Genomic DNA, 12,309 nt, shown 5'->3' on the forward strand with positions numbered 1-12,309 from the left:
AGACAAATCTCCGTCCCAGTCTCAGGTCTTTTGCAGACTCCATCTGGTTTTCTTCCAGAATGGTCCTGTATTTTGGCTCCATCCATCTTCCCATCAATTTTAACCATCTTCCCTGTCCCTGCTGAAGAAAAGCAGGCCCAAACCATGATGCTGCCACCACCATGTTTGACAGTGGGGATGGTGTGTTCAGGGTGATGAGCTGTGTTGCTTTTACGCCAAACATAACGTTTTGCATTGTTGCCAAAAAGTTCAATTTTGGTTTCATCTGACCAGAGCACCTTCTTCCACATGTTTGGTGTGTCTCCCAGGTGGCTTGTGGCAAACTTTAAACAACACTTTTTATGGATATCTTTAAGAAATGGCTTTCTTCTTGCCACTCTTCCATAAAGGCTAGATTTGTGCAATATATGACTGATTGTTGTCCTATGGACAGAGTCTCCCACCTCAGCTGTAGATCTTTGCAGTTCATCCAGAGTGATCATGGGCCTCTTGGCTGCATCTCTGATCAGTCTTCTCCTTGTATGAGCTGAAAGTTTAGAGGGACGGCCAGGTCTTGGTAGATTTGCAGTGGTCTGATACTCCTTCCATTTCAATATTATCGCTTGCACAGTGCTCCTTGGGATGTTTAAAGCTTGGGAAATCTTTTTGTATCCAAATCCGGCTTTAAACTTCTTCACAACAGTATCACGGACCTGCCTGGTGTGTTCCTTGTTCTTCATGATGCTCTCTGTGCTTTTAACGGACCTCTGAGACTATCACAGTGCAGGTGCATTTATACGGAGACTTGATTACACACAGGTGGATTGTATTTATCATCATTAGTCATTTAGGTCAACATTGGATCATTCAGAGATCCTCACTGAACTTCTGGAGAGAGTTTGCTGCACTGAAAGTAAAGGGGCTGAATAATTTTGCACGCCCATTTTTTCAGTTTTTGATTTGTTAAAAAAGTTTGAAATATCCAATAAATGTCGTTCCGCTTCATGATTGTGTCCCACTTGTTGTTGATTCTTCACAAAAAAATACAGTTTTATATATTTATGTTTGAAGCCTGAAATGTGGCAAAAGGTCGCAAAGTTCAAGGGGGCCGAATACTTTCGCAAGGCACTGTAAGTCCTTTGTATTGGTGTAGATTTGACGGACCAGATGGGACTCATTCCCTCCCAAACCAAAAGGAGAAACCAATGTTTTCTCTGGTAGGCACAACCTACCTGACACCCCTATAAATAATAACCTCAAGTCAAAACCATTACAGTAGTCAATATAACTATTTGTTCAGCACTTTTGAAATGTACAGCTACAGAATTCAGAACATGGGCCGTTCTTACTCCTGTACACCAAGTCAGAACCGTAGGATAAATAAAGAGGTCATATAAGCAGACAATGAAAGCTCTTATAATATTCAATGATTACATTTCTCTAAAACAGGTTATGTGCACCATCAAATTAGAACAGTAGGCGGAATTAAGAGATAAAAATAGACCAAATTATGAGGGTGAGGCACATTGAATGCTGTTTGGGTCTTTGCGTGTCAAAAAAGATACACTACTTGACGTGTTAAATAAGCATTTAATTTGACACGTCAAATAACACAATTCATAGAATGTTGCGTGTGCTGAATTTGCATGTGCAAGCCAAGCACCACTACTACAACCAGTAGCACTGTCAGCTGTACAAAAAAAAGTCTGCAAACAAGCACACTGTCACAGATTCCTCTGGACCTTACATTGCGCACACCTGGCCCCACTGATTGTATTTGTATATATTAGAGGTCAACTGATTATAATTTTTCAACGCCGATACCGATTATTGGAGGACCAAAAAAGGCAGATTAATCGGCCGTTTTTTATAAATATTTGTAATAATGACAATTACAACAATACTGAATGAACAATGAACAATTTTATTTTAACTTAATATAATACATAAATAAAATCTATTTAGTCTCAAATAAATAATGAAACATGTTCAATTTGGTTTAAATAATGCAAAAACACAGTGTTGGAAAAGAAAGTAAAAGTGCAATATGTGCCATGTAAAAAAGCTAACGTTTAAGTTCCTTGCTCAGAACATGAGAACATATGAAAGCTGGTGGTTCAATATTCCCAGTTAAGAAGTTTTAGGTTGTAGTTATTATAGGAATTAAGACGTGTCGACTATTTCTCTCTGTACCATTTGTATTTCAATACTTTTGACTATTGGATGTTATTATAGGCACTTTAGTATTGCCAGCCTAATCTCGCGAGTTGATAGGCTTGAAGTCATAAACAGCACTGTGCTTCAATTATTGCTAATAGCTGCTGGCAAACGCAGTAAAGTGCTGTTTGAATGAATGCTTACGAGCCTGCTGCTGCTTACCACCGCACAGTCAGACTGCTCTATCAAATATCAAGTCATAGACTTAATTATAATAAAATAAACAGAGAAATACAAGCCTTTGGTCATTAATATGGTCCAATCCGGAAACTATCATTTTGAAAACAAAACGTTTATTCCTTCAGTGAAATACAGAACCGTTCCGTATTTTATCGAATGGGTGGCAACCCTAAGTCTAAATATTGCTGTTACATTGCACAACCTTCAATGTTATCATAATTATGTAAAATTCTGGCAAATTCATTGCGGTCTTTGTTAGGAAGAAATGGCCTTCACACAGTAGGCAACGAGCCAGGCGGCCCAAACTGTTGCATATACCCGGACTCTGCTTGCACTGAAGAGAGTGTGAAGTGACACAATTTCCCTAGTTAATATTGCCTGCTAACATGAATTTCTTTTAACTAAATATGCAGGTTTAAAAAAATATACTTCTGATTTTAAGAAAGGCATTGATGTTTATGGTAAGGTACATTTGTGCAACGATTGTGCTTATTTCGTGAATGTGCTTTTGTTAAATCATCAGCCGTTTGTCGAAGGTGAAGTAGGCTGTGATTCGATGATAAATTAACAGGCACCGCATTGATTATATGCAATGCAGGACAAGCTAGTTAACCTAGTAATATCAACCATGTGTAGTTAACTAGTGATTATGTGAAGATTGTTTTTTTATAAGATAAATATAATGCTAGCTAGCAACTTACCTTGGCTCCTTGCAGCCACAAGGTCCTTTTGACGCTGCACTCACGTAACAAGGTGGTCAGCCTGCCACGCAGTTTCCATTACTGATTGTTATGAAAACTTTAAATCGGCCATGCCGATTTATCGGTTGACCTCTCGTATATTTGTGCCCTTTGTTCACCATGGTGGTGTTGATTATTGCTACTATGTCCGTTGGTGCGTGTGAGTACTTGTGCTCTGTGTGTTTTGGGCTTTCGTGCCCTTGTGGATTGCCAGATGATTACGGGTCTTGTCCCGTGGGTTAATCATTGTGCGAGTGTGTATTTATTCAAGGTACTCCTCACTCTTTTGTTTGGGTTTCAACGCTGTGTTTTTGTATTGTTTGTTTGGTCTTCGTCCCCGTGCCTTTACACGGTACGCCGTAATTTGGGGTATAATAAAAAACCCTATTACGCATTCCAGCACCTGTCTCCCTAATCTCTTCATACCAGCGTGACACACACACCGGCCACGAATGATGTGTTTATAATACCGCGTCAGGGGGAAAAAAAAAAAAAAATTATTAGGGTGAGGCACATGGGTTACTAACAGCTTACTACACAATATACACATAATATTACTTTCTTAGCAACAGTATACACATCTCCCTGGTATATTGCATAATTTATACATCACTATAACATTACAATACATTTTTGGACTCACCTTGTGCTGTGCTCACTTAAACAGGAAGGTGGTGGGGCGGTCCTGTGTAGGCAAATTTTGTCATCAAAGTCTGGCATTCTCTGGATTTATGGTGGGAACTCTGGAAAAAAAACACAGCCACCCCATTAAATAGCAGGCTAATGATTGCTTTGCAATACTTGCAGTTAGCCACTGATTCCTTCCAAACCACTCATTGTTGAATTAGCGATTTCCAACTTGTTGTGTAATGTTTATGTCCAATTGCCGATGAGCACCGATACGTTTCATCTATCATTTTTCTTCCTTATTTCTCTTCATATGACAAGGATTAAAAAGATCTGCCAGAAGATTGTCGACTTGATTCATGATGACTGCTAGCTTACTAGCTAAGACTTTGAAAGAAATTACATGATCAATCCAATCAAAGCTACTGTACATATTTTGTATTTGTATTTATTATGAATCCCCATTAGCTACTGCCAAGACAGCAGCTACTCTTCCTGAGGTCCAGCAAAATGAAGGCAGTGTCTACAATTTAAAAAACATTACAATACATTCACAGATTTCACAACACATTGTGTGCCCTCAGGCCCCGAATCCACCACTACCACATATCTACAGTACTAAATCCATGTGTATGTGTAAATGTTTGTGTTGCTTCACAGTCCGCGCTGTTCGATAAGGTGTTTTGTAATCTGTTTTTTTTAATCGAATTTTACTGCTTGCATAAGTTACCTGATGTGGAATAGAGTTCCATGTAGTCATGGTTCTATGTAGTACTGTGCACCTCCCATAGTCTGTTCTGGACTTGGGGACTGTGAAGAGACCTCTGATGGAATATATTGTGGGGTATGCATGGGTGTCCGAGCTGTGTGCCAGTAGTTCAAACAGACAGCTCGGTGCATTCTACAATACCTCTCAAATATAAGTAGTGACAAAGTCAATCTCTCCTCCACTTTGAGCCAATGAGATTGACATGCCTATTATTAATATTAGCTCTCTGTGTACATCCAAGGTCCAGCCGTGCTGCCCTGTTGAGTCAATTGCAATGTCCCTAAGTCCTTTTTTGTGGCACCTTACCACACGACTGAACAGTAGTCAAGGTGCGACAAAACTAGGGCCTGTAGGACCTGCCTTGTTGATAGTGTTGTCAAGAAGGTAGAGCAGCACTTTATTATGGACATACTTCTCCCGATCTTAGCTACTGTTGTATCAATATGTTTTGACCATGATAGTTTATGGTCCAGGGTTACTCCAAGCAGTTTAGTCATGTCAACTTGCTCAAATTCTACATTATTTATTTCAAGATTTAGTTGAGGTTTAGTGAATGATTTGTCCCAAATACAATGCTTTTAGTTTTTGAAATATTTAGGGCTAACTTATTCCTTGCCACCCACATTGAAACTAACTGCAACTCTTTGTTAAGTGTTGCAGTCATTTCAGTCGCTGCAGTAGCTGACGTGTATAGTGTTGAGTCATCCGCATATATAGACACTCTGGCTTAACTCAGTCAGTGGCATGTCATTCATAAAGATTGAAAAAAGCAAGGTGCATAAACAGCTACCCTGGGGAATTCCTGATTCTAACTGGATTATATATGAGAGCCTTCCATTAAAGAACACCCTCTGTGTTCTGTTAGACAAGTAACTCTTTATCCACAGTATAGCAGGGGGTGTAAAGCCATAACACATACGTTTTTCCAGCAGCAGACTATGATCGATAATGTCAAAACCGGCACTGAAGTCTAACAAGACAGCCCCCACAATCATTTTATCATCAATTTCTCTCAGCCAACCATCCCTCATTTGTGTAAGTGCTGTGCTTGTTGAGTGTCCTTCTCTATAAGCGTGCTGAAAGTCTGTTGTTAATTTGTTTACTGTGAAATAGCATTGTATCTGGTCAAACACCATTTTTGCCAGAAGTTTACTAAGGGTTGGTAACAGGCTGATTGGTCAGCTATTTGAGCCAGTAAAGGGGGCTTTACTATTCTTTGGTAGCAGAATGACTTTAGCTTCCCTCCAGAACTTTCTAGTAGGCTTAAATTGAATATGTGGCAAATAGGAGTGACAATATCGTCTGTTATTATCCGCAGTAATCTTCCATCCAGAAATGTCAGACCCTGGTGGCTTGACATTGTCGATAGACAACAATACTTTTTTCACCTCGTCCACACTGACTTTACAGAATTCAAAAGTACAGTTCTTGTCTTTCATAATTTGGTCCGATATACTTGGATGTGTAGTGTCAGCGTTTGTTGCTGGCATGTCATCCCTAGATTTGCTTATCTTGCCAATGAAACAGTCATTAAAGTACTTGGCAATATCAGTGGGCTTTGTGATGAATGAGCAATCTGATTCAATGAATGATGGAGCAGAGGTGGCCAAAATGTCATTTAAGGTGCCCCAAAGATTTTTACTGTAATTCTGTATGTCATGTATCTTTGTTTCATAGTATAGTTTATTTTTTATTTCGTCACATGATTTTTTAAATTTGCAGTATGTTGGGCTGCCAGACTTATTTTCCATACCTTCCCCTCATCAAATCAAATCAGGGGGATATCTTCAACCACCAACTTACTACCAACTTACTACCCTGAGACAAGGCAGAGTATAGCCCACGAAGATCTCCCCCAAGGCACAAACCAGAGGGGGGGGCTCCAACCCGGACAGGAAGATCACGTCAGTGACTCAACCCACTCAAGTGACGCACCCCTCCTAGGGACGGCATGGAAGAGCACCAGTAAGCCAATGACTCAGCCCCCGTAATAGGGATTGAGACAGAAAATCCCAGTGGACAGATGGGAACGGCCAGGCAGAGACAGCAAAGGCAGTTTGTTACTTCAGTGCCTTTCCATTCACCTTCACACTCCTGGGCCAGACCAGATGAACCTGTAGCCATATTACTTCAACAGCATTTAACATTAGATCGTCTCTAAGATTTACAGGAATGTGGTTCTGAATATAGACCGCAACACCACCCAATGTTGACATTTCTGTATTTTTGGTAGATGTTATAACCGGCTATTGCTACCACTGTATCATCAAATGTATTATCTAAGTGATGTTTCAGAGATAGAATATGAATGTCATCTGCATCCTCCGGGTTATGATAATATGAGCTATTTTTAGCACTTTTCTTTTGCTTGGTTGTTTTTAATGCTTTACTGGAAAGCTTATCTGAAGTAGACTTACTCATGTATTGGAGCTGATAGTGCAGGGTGAGCTGCACAAAGTGGTCTTCCTACTAGGGCACACCGCCTCAGTGCAAACAGTCTAACTCTGGTTCATAGGCTAAGGATTACTGCATACAATAACTGTAGGATAAACAGAGGTATTCGTGCAATTAGGGGAACATAAATTAAGTTGCTTACATTGTGTTTGCCAATGCCCCTAGGATCATGTACAGTTGAAGTCGGAGGTTTACATACACTTAGGTTGGAGTCATTAAAACTCAACATTCAACCACTCCACACATTTCTTGTTAACAAACTGTAGTTTTGGCAAGTTGGTTACGACATCTACTTTGTGCCAAAGCACACCCCCACAAGTCATTTTTCCAACAATTGTTTACAGACAGATTATTTCACTTAAAATTCACAGTATCACAATTCCAGTGGGGCAGAAGTTACACACACTAAGTTGACTGTGCCTTTAAACAGCTTGGAAAATTCCAGAAAATGATGTCATGGATTTGGAAGCTTCTGATAGGCTTATTGACATCATTTGAGTCAAGTGGAGGTGTACCTGTGGATGTATTTCAAGGCCTACCTTCAAACTCAGTGCATCTTTGCTTGAAATCATGGGAAAAATCAAAAGAAATCAGCCAAGACCTCAAAAATAAATTGTAGACCTTCACAAGTCTGGTTCATCCTTGGGAGCAATTTCCAAACGCCTGAAGGTACCACGTTCATCTGTACAAACAATAGTATGCAAGTATAAACACCATGGGACCACACGGCCGTCATAGCGCTCAGGAAGGAGATGTGTTCTGTCTCTAGAGATAATCAATCCCAGAACAACAGCAAAGGACCTTGTGAAGGTGCTGGAGGAAACCGGTACAAAATTATCTGTATCCACAGTAAAAATGAGTCCTATATCGACACAACCTGAAAGGCCGCTCAGCAAGGAAGAAGCCACTGCTCCAAAACCGCCATAAAAAAGCCGGACTACGGTTTGCAACTGCACATGGGGACAAAGATTGTACTTTTTGGAGAAATGTCCTCTGGTCTGACGAAACAAAAATAGAACAGTTTGGCCATAATGACCATTGTTATGTTTGGAGGAAAAAGGGAGGGGCATGCAAGCCGAAGAACACCATCCCAACCGTGAAGCACGGGGGTGGCAGCATCATGTTGTGGGGGTGCTTTGCTGCAGGAGGGACTGGTGCACTTCACAAACTAGATGGCATCGTGAGGATGGAAAATTATGCGGATATATTGAAGCAATATCTCAAGACATCAGTCAGGAAGTCAAAGCTTGGTCACAAATGGGTCTTCCAAATGGACCCTAGTTAAGCAATTTAAAGGCAAAGCAACCAAATGCGAATTGAGTTTATGTAAACTTCTGATCCACTGGGAATGAGATGAAAGAAATAATCGCTGAAATAAATCTCTCCACGATTATACTGACATTTCACATTCTTAAAATAAAGTGGTGATCCTAACTGACCTAAAACAGGGAACTTGTTCTAGGATGAAATATCAGGAATTGTGAAAACTGATTAAATGTATTTGGCAAAGGTGTATATAAACTTCCGACTTCAACTGTCCATTTGATGAAGCATCATGACGACTCATTGTCACAATGGTAGGGGTTAACTGAGCTGGTCTTGGATCATTGAAAAGTAATTGTTTCATCGCAGCCATGCGTGGACAGAGTCCAGGAGCCAAGATGATTTTGAATGTTAATCTATGGCAGGACCCAAAGGGCTTAAATGTTCGATGTCTACCCTTACTAAGGACTTAGACTTGGCCTGTGACGTAGTGTCCCCATAAGTGACAGAACACTGAGCCAATCACAGCGCAATGCTCCTATTTTCTGCTGGCCTGCCCCACCACCACAGAAAGCACTGAGCTAGGCTGAAACACCTGCATTTTGGAGCCGCCTTACTCAAGTAAGAAAAAAAGAAACCATGTTTGTATGTAGCTTTATTAACTCAATGATATATCTTTTTTTACATTGTTTGCAAACTTCATGTGTGACAAGTATTAATGCCAAAATAACATGCAAAATTGTCAAGACCCCACTCCCCAAAAATATATATAGATCATTTATTTTGTTGCTAAAAATGTAGGGCTCAAAACAGGTGGGACCCTGAATGATTTGTCGCCACTGATTCTGATCTACTTTCTTTCCGGCTGTCTTTTTAGCCATTTATGAATGCATTTCTATGGGCTAAAGTAGTAAAGGACAAATTCAAGATGATATAAAATAAAATATTTTATACCTTAAGGTTGTTAAGCAATCACACCATATGAAGCAATTATTTGTTAAAATGTCAATTTATTGCTCATTAATCAATAGTAATACCATAAATTGCAGTCTATGACATAGAATGCAAGTCCTCAACAGATTAAACCTGTATAACACCATACAAACAGAGCATAAGTATCAACAGAAAACACATCGTTAGACAATTGGGATCAAGTTAACTTAAAAAATATATATTTGTATTACAATGACAGCCATGTCCATACTTCACTCATAAATAAACACAACAGCCCAGTCTGTCTCATACAGCGTTGCCGTGTACAGTATGGTTGCCACAATTCTATTCAGACTATTCAGGACATACAGGAATGATTTACCTGAGTTCAACTCAAATGGGATACAAAAACATGGCAACCTCTTCCACAGAGAAATATACAACACTTACTGTACAGACAAAGACAATCAGGAAAATAGATCAGTGTAAGCATCGTGATACATATATTCAATTGTGTTTGGACTAGGCATTTATATGTAACTAAACACACACTCACATGGCAAGAATGATAAAACTCATTCCCCCAAACCGCTGTCAGGTTTCGTCTTTGCATCCATAGCAGGGTGAAGTCAGCTTCATCTCAAGCCCAGAAGACATGATCAGAGGTTAATAAAGATACTGTCATATTAGTAATTGTCAGAGGATGCCTACAAAACTACAGCCTTAATATTCTGTGGTTGTTTAAGATTGAGAAAGAACAGTGGTCATTGTGAAATATTGTCAGAAGTGAGTGGTTACAGCAAGGTATATATATCCCTTGTGGTCAAGCTGCTGGCCCAGGAGATCTTTCAAATAAGAAACAGAATACTCTAGCTAGTCTATCTAATCCTGTGATTGACAAATCGGAGCTATGAAAGCCGTTATCCAAACGCAACAATCAAACAATGAGGCGCAAACGCAAACTGGCATGTCCAGCAACCAGGGCTGGCAGCCAATGACAAATACACATCCCGATAGCGTAATACACTGTGTTCAAGGCCAGGATGCAAGGAATACAATTGCCTAAATCAAATTAACTATGGAGTGCTGGTTTCTACTCTTAGGAATTCAAGAAGATATTTCATATGATATTCAGCATCTGGAAATGTAAAGGACTTATTGTACAAAGAGAGAACATCCAAAGCCAGTTGGGTGTTTTTCCCAGAACAAATAATTTGCACTTTTATTTGCAAAATTTAGCTTATTTTGGTTAATGTATGTTTTCCCTATGTACACTACCGGTTAAAAGGTTTAGAACACCTACTCATTCAACGGTTGTTCTTTATTTTTACTATTTTCTACATTGTAGAATAATAGTGAAGACATCAAAACTATGAAATGACACACATGGAATCATCTAGTAACCAAAAAAGTGTTAAACAAATCCAAATATATTTTATATTTGAGATTCTTAGCATTCTCTCAACCAGCTTCATGAGGTGGTCACCTGGAATGCATTTCAATAAACAGGTGTGCCTTGTTGAAAGTTAAATTGTTGAATTCTTTCCTTCTTAATGCGTTTGAGCCAATCAGTTGTGCTGTGACAAGGTAGGGGGGTTTACAGAAGATAGCCCTATTTGGTAAAAAACAAAGTCCATATGATGGCAAGAACAGCTCAAATGAGACTAGAGAAAATACAGTCCATCATTACTTTAAGACATGAAGGTCTGTCAACGCGGAAAATGTCAGAGTTAGTTCTGCTGCAGAGGATAAGTTCCTTATAATCACCAGTCTCAGAAACTGCAGCCCAAATAAAAGCTTCACAGAGTTCAAGTAACAGACATCTCAACGGTGTGGGTGAACGGATGATCTCCGCATGTGTATTTCCCACCATGACGCACGGAGGAGGAGGTGTGATGGTGCTTTACTGGTGATACTGTCCGTGATTTATTTAGAATTCAAGGCACATCTAACCAGCATGGCTACCACAGCATTCTGCAGTGATACGCCATCCCATCTGGTTTGCGCTTAGTGCCACTATCATTTGTTTTTCAACAGGACAATGACCCAACACACCTCCAAGGCTGTGTAAGCACTATTTTGCCAAGAAGGAGAGTGATGAAGTGCTGCATCAGATGACCTGGCAATCCCCCGACCTCAACCAAATGAAGATGGTTTGGGATGAGTCGGACAGCAGAGTGAAGGAAAAGCAGCCAACAAGTGCTCAGCATGTGGGAACTCCAAGACTGTTGGAACAGCATTCCAGGTGAAGCTGGTTGAGAGAATGCCAAAAGTGTGCAAATCTGTCATCAAGGCAAAGGGTGGCTATTTGAAGAATATCAAATAGAGAAATATATTTGTTACTACATGATTCCACGTGTTATTTCATAGTTTTGATGTCTTCACTATTATTCTACAATGTTGAAAAATGTAAAAGAAAGAAAAACCCCGACCGCTATTGTAAGTACAGTTAAGCGTCAGGGTACAGTAGTAAAATGGTGCACGCGTTAAGTTCGTAGGAATCAAAGTTGTAAATCAAAAATTAAACCATCATACTGGCATCTCTACTCAGCACAGAGATGAATAAAGTTGAATAAAACACTTTTTAATGCAGAACTACATATACAAAAAGTTCAACGCGGAAACCATTGTCATCGAGTTATAAAAAATGTAAAGACACTTGAAGCAATTGGGTTGGATGTGCAGAAGGCAAATTGACCCGAGCCTTCCCGTCCAGTGCCTCAAAGGGTTATTTGTTCTGTTTTTACCCCTTCCCTGTCCCTTTTTAGCATTTGTGTGGCGCTGTCTTTACAAGTATTACCACATTTCAGTGACATGAATCCATACAATACTCTACTCATGTTGTTGCTTCTAGTGACCTCTTTAGGTTCCCTGTCTGTCAATCACTGTGGACCAGTTCAAAAAGCGCTGAAAAGAAAGGTTGGAATCATAGAGAGCATGAGACAGATAATTAGGGGAGTTGTGTGAGCAGGATAGAGCTTAAAATGGCTCATGAGGACAGCTTGGAGTAGCTGGGTGGTGAGAACTTGCGCTTCAGGTATTTGATGATATAGAGAGGGAGACAGCTGACGACGGTGATCACTGACACCTTCCAAAGGAAGGCTGGTGTCGTGATGAAGCCCAGGTCTGGGATAAATAAAAAACAAA

General features: G+C 39.9%; 1 protein-coding gene across 2 annotated transcripts in view; it reads right to left on the reverse strand.

The window, feature by feature from the left end:
* Nucleotides 1-9,219: 9,219 nt before the first annotated feature.
* The window catches only part of atp9b (ATPase phospholipid transporting 9B), a 59,728-nt gene continuing 56,638 nt past the window's right edge, over nucleotides 9,220-12,309 (reverse strand). For both annotated transcript variants that reach the window (XM_021571744.3, XM_021571743.3), the window contains one exon: nucleotides 9,220-12,288. In XM_021571744.3, the coding sequence (XP_021427419.3) occupies nucleotides 12,152-12,288 (137 nt within the window). In that variant the 3' untranslated portion in view covers nucleotides 9,220-12,151. The remainder of the gene's footprint in view (nucleotides 12,289-12,309) is intronic.

The sequence above is a fragment of the Oncorhynchus mykiss genome, chromosome 18 (genome assembly GCF_057628025.1).
Source record: "Oncorhynchus mykiss isolate SJ-2025 chromosome 18, ASM5762802v1, whole genome shotgun sequence".
Lineage (NCBI taxonomy): Eukaryota > Metazoa > Chordata > Actinopteri > Salmoniformes > Salmonidae > Oncorhynchus > Oncorhynchus mykiss.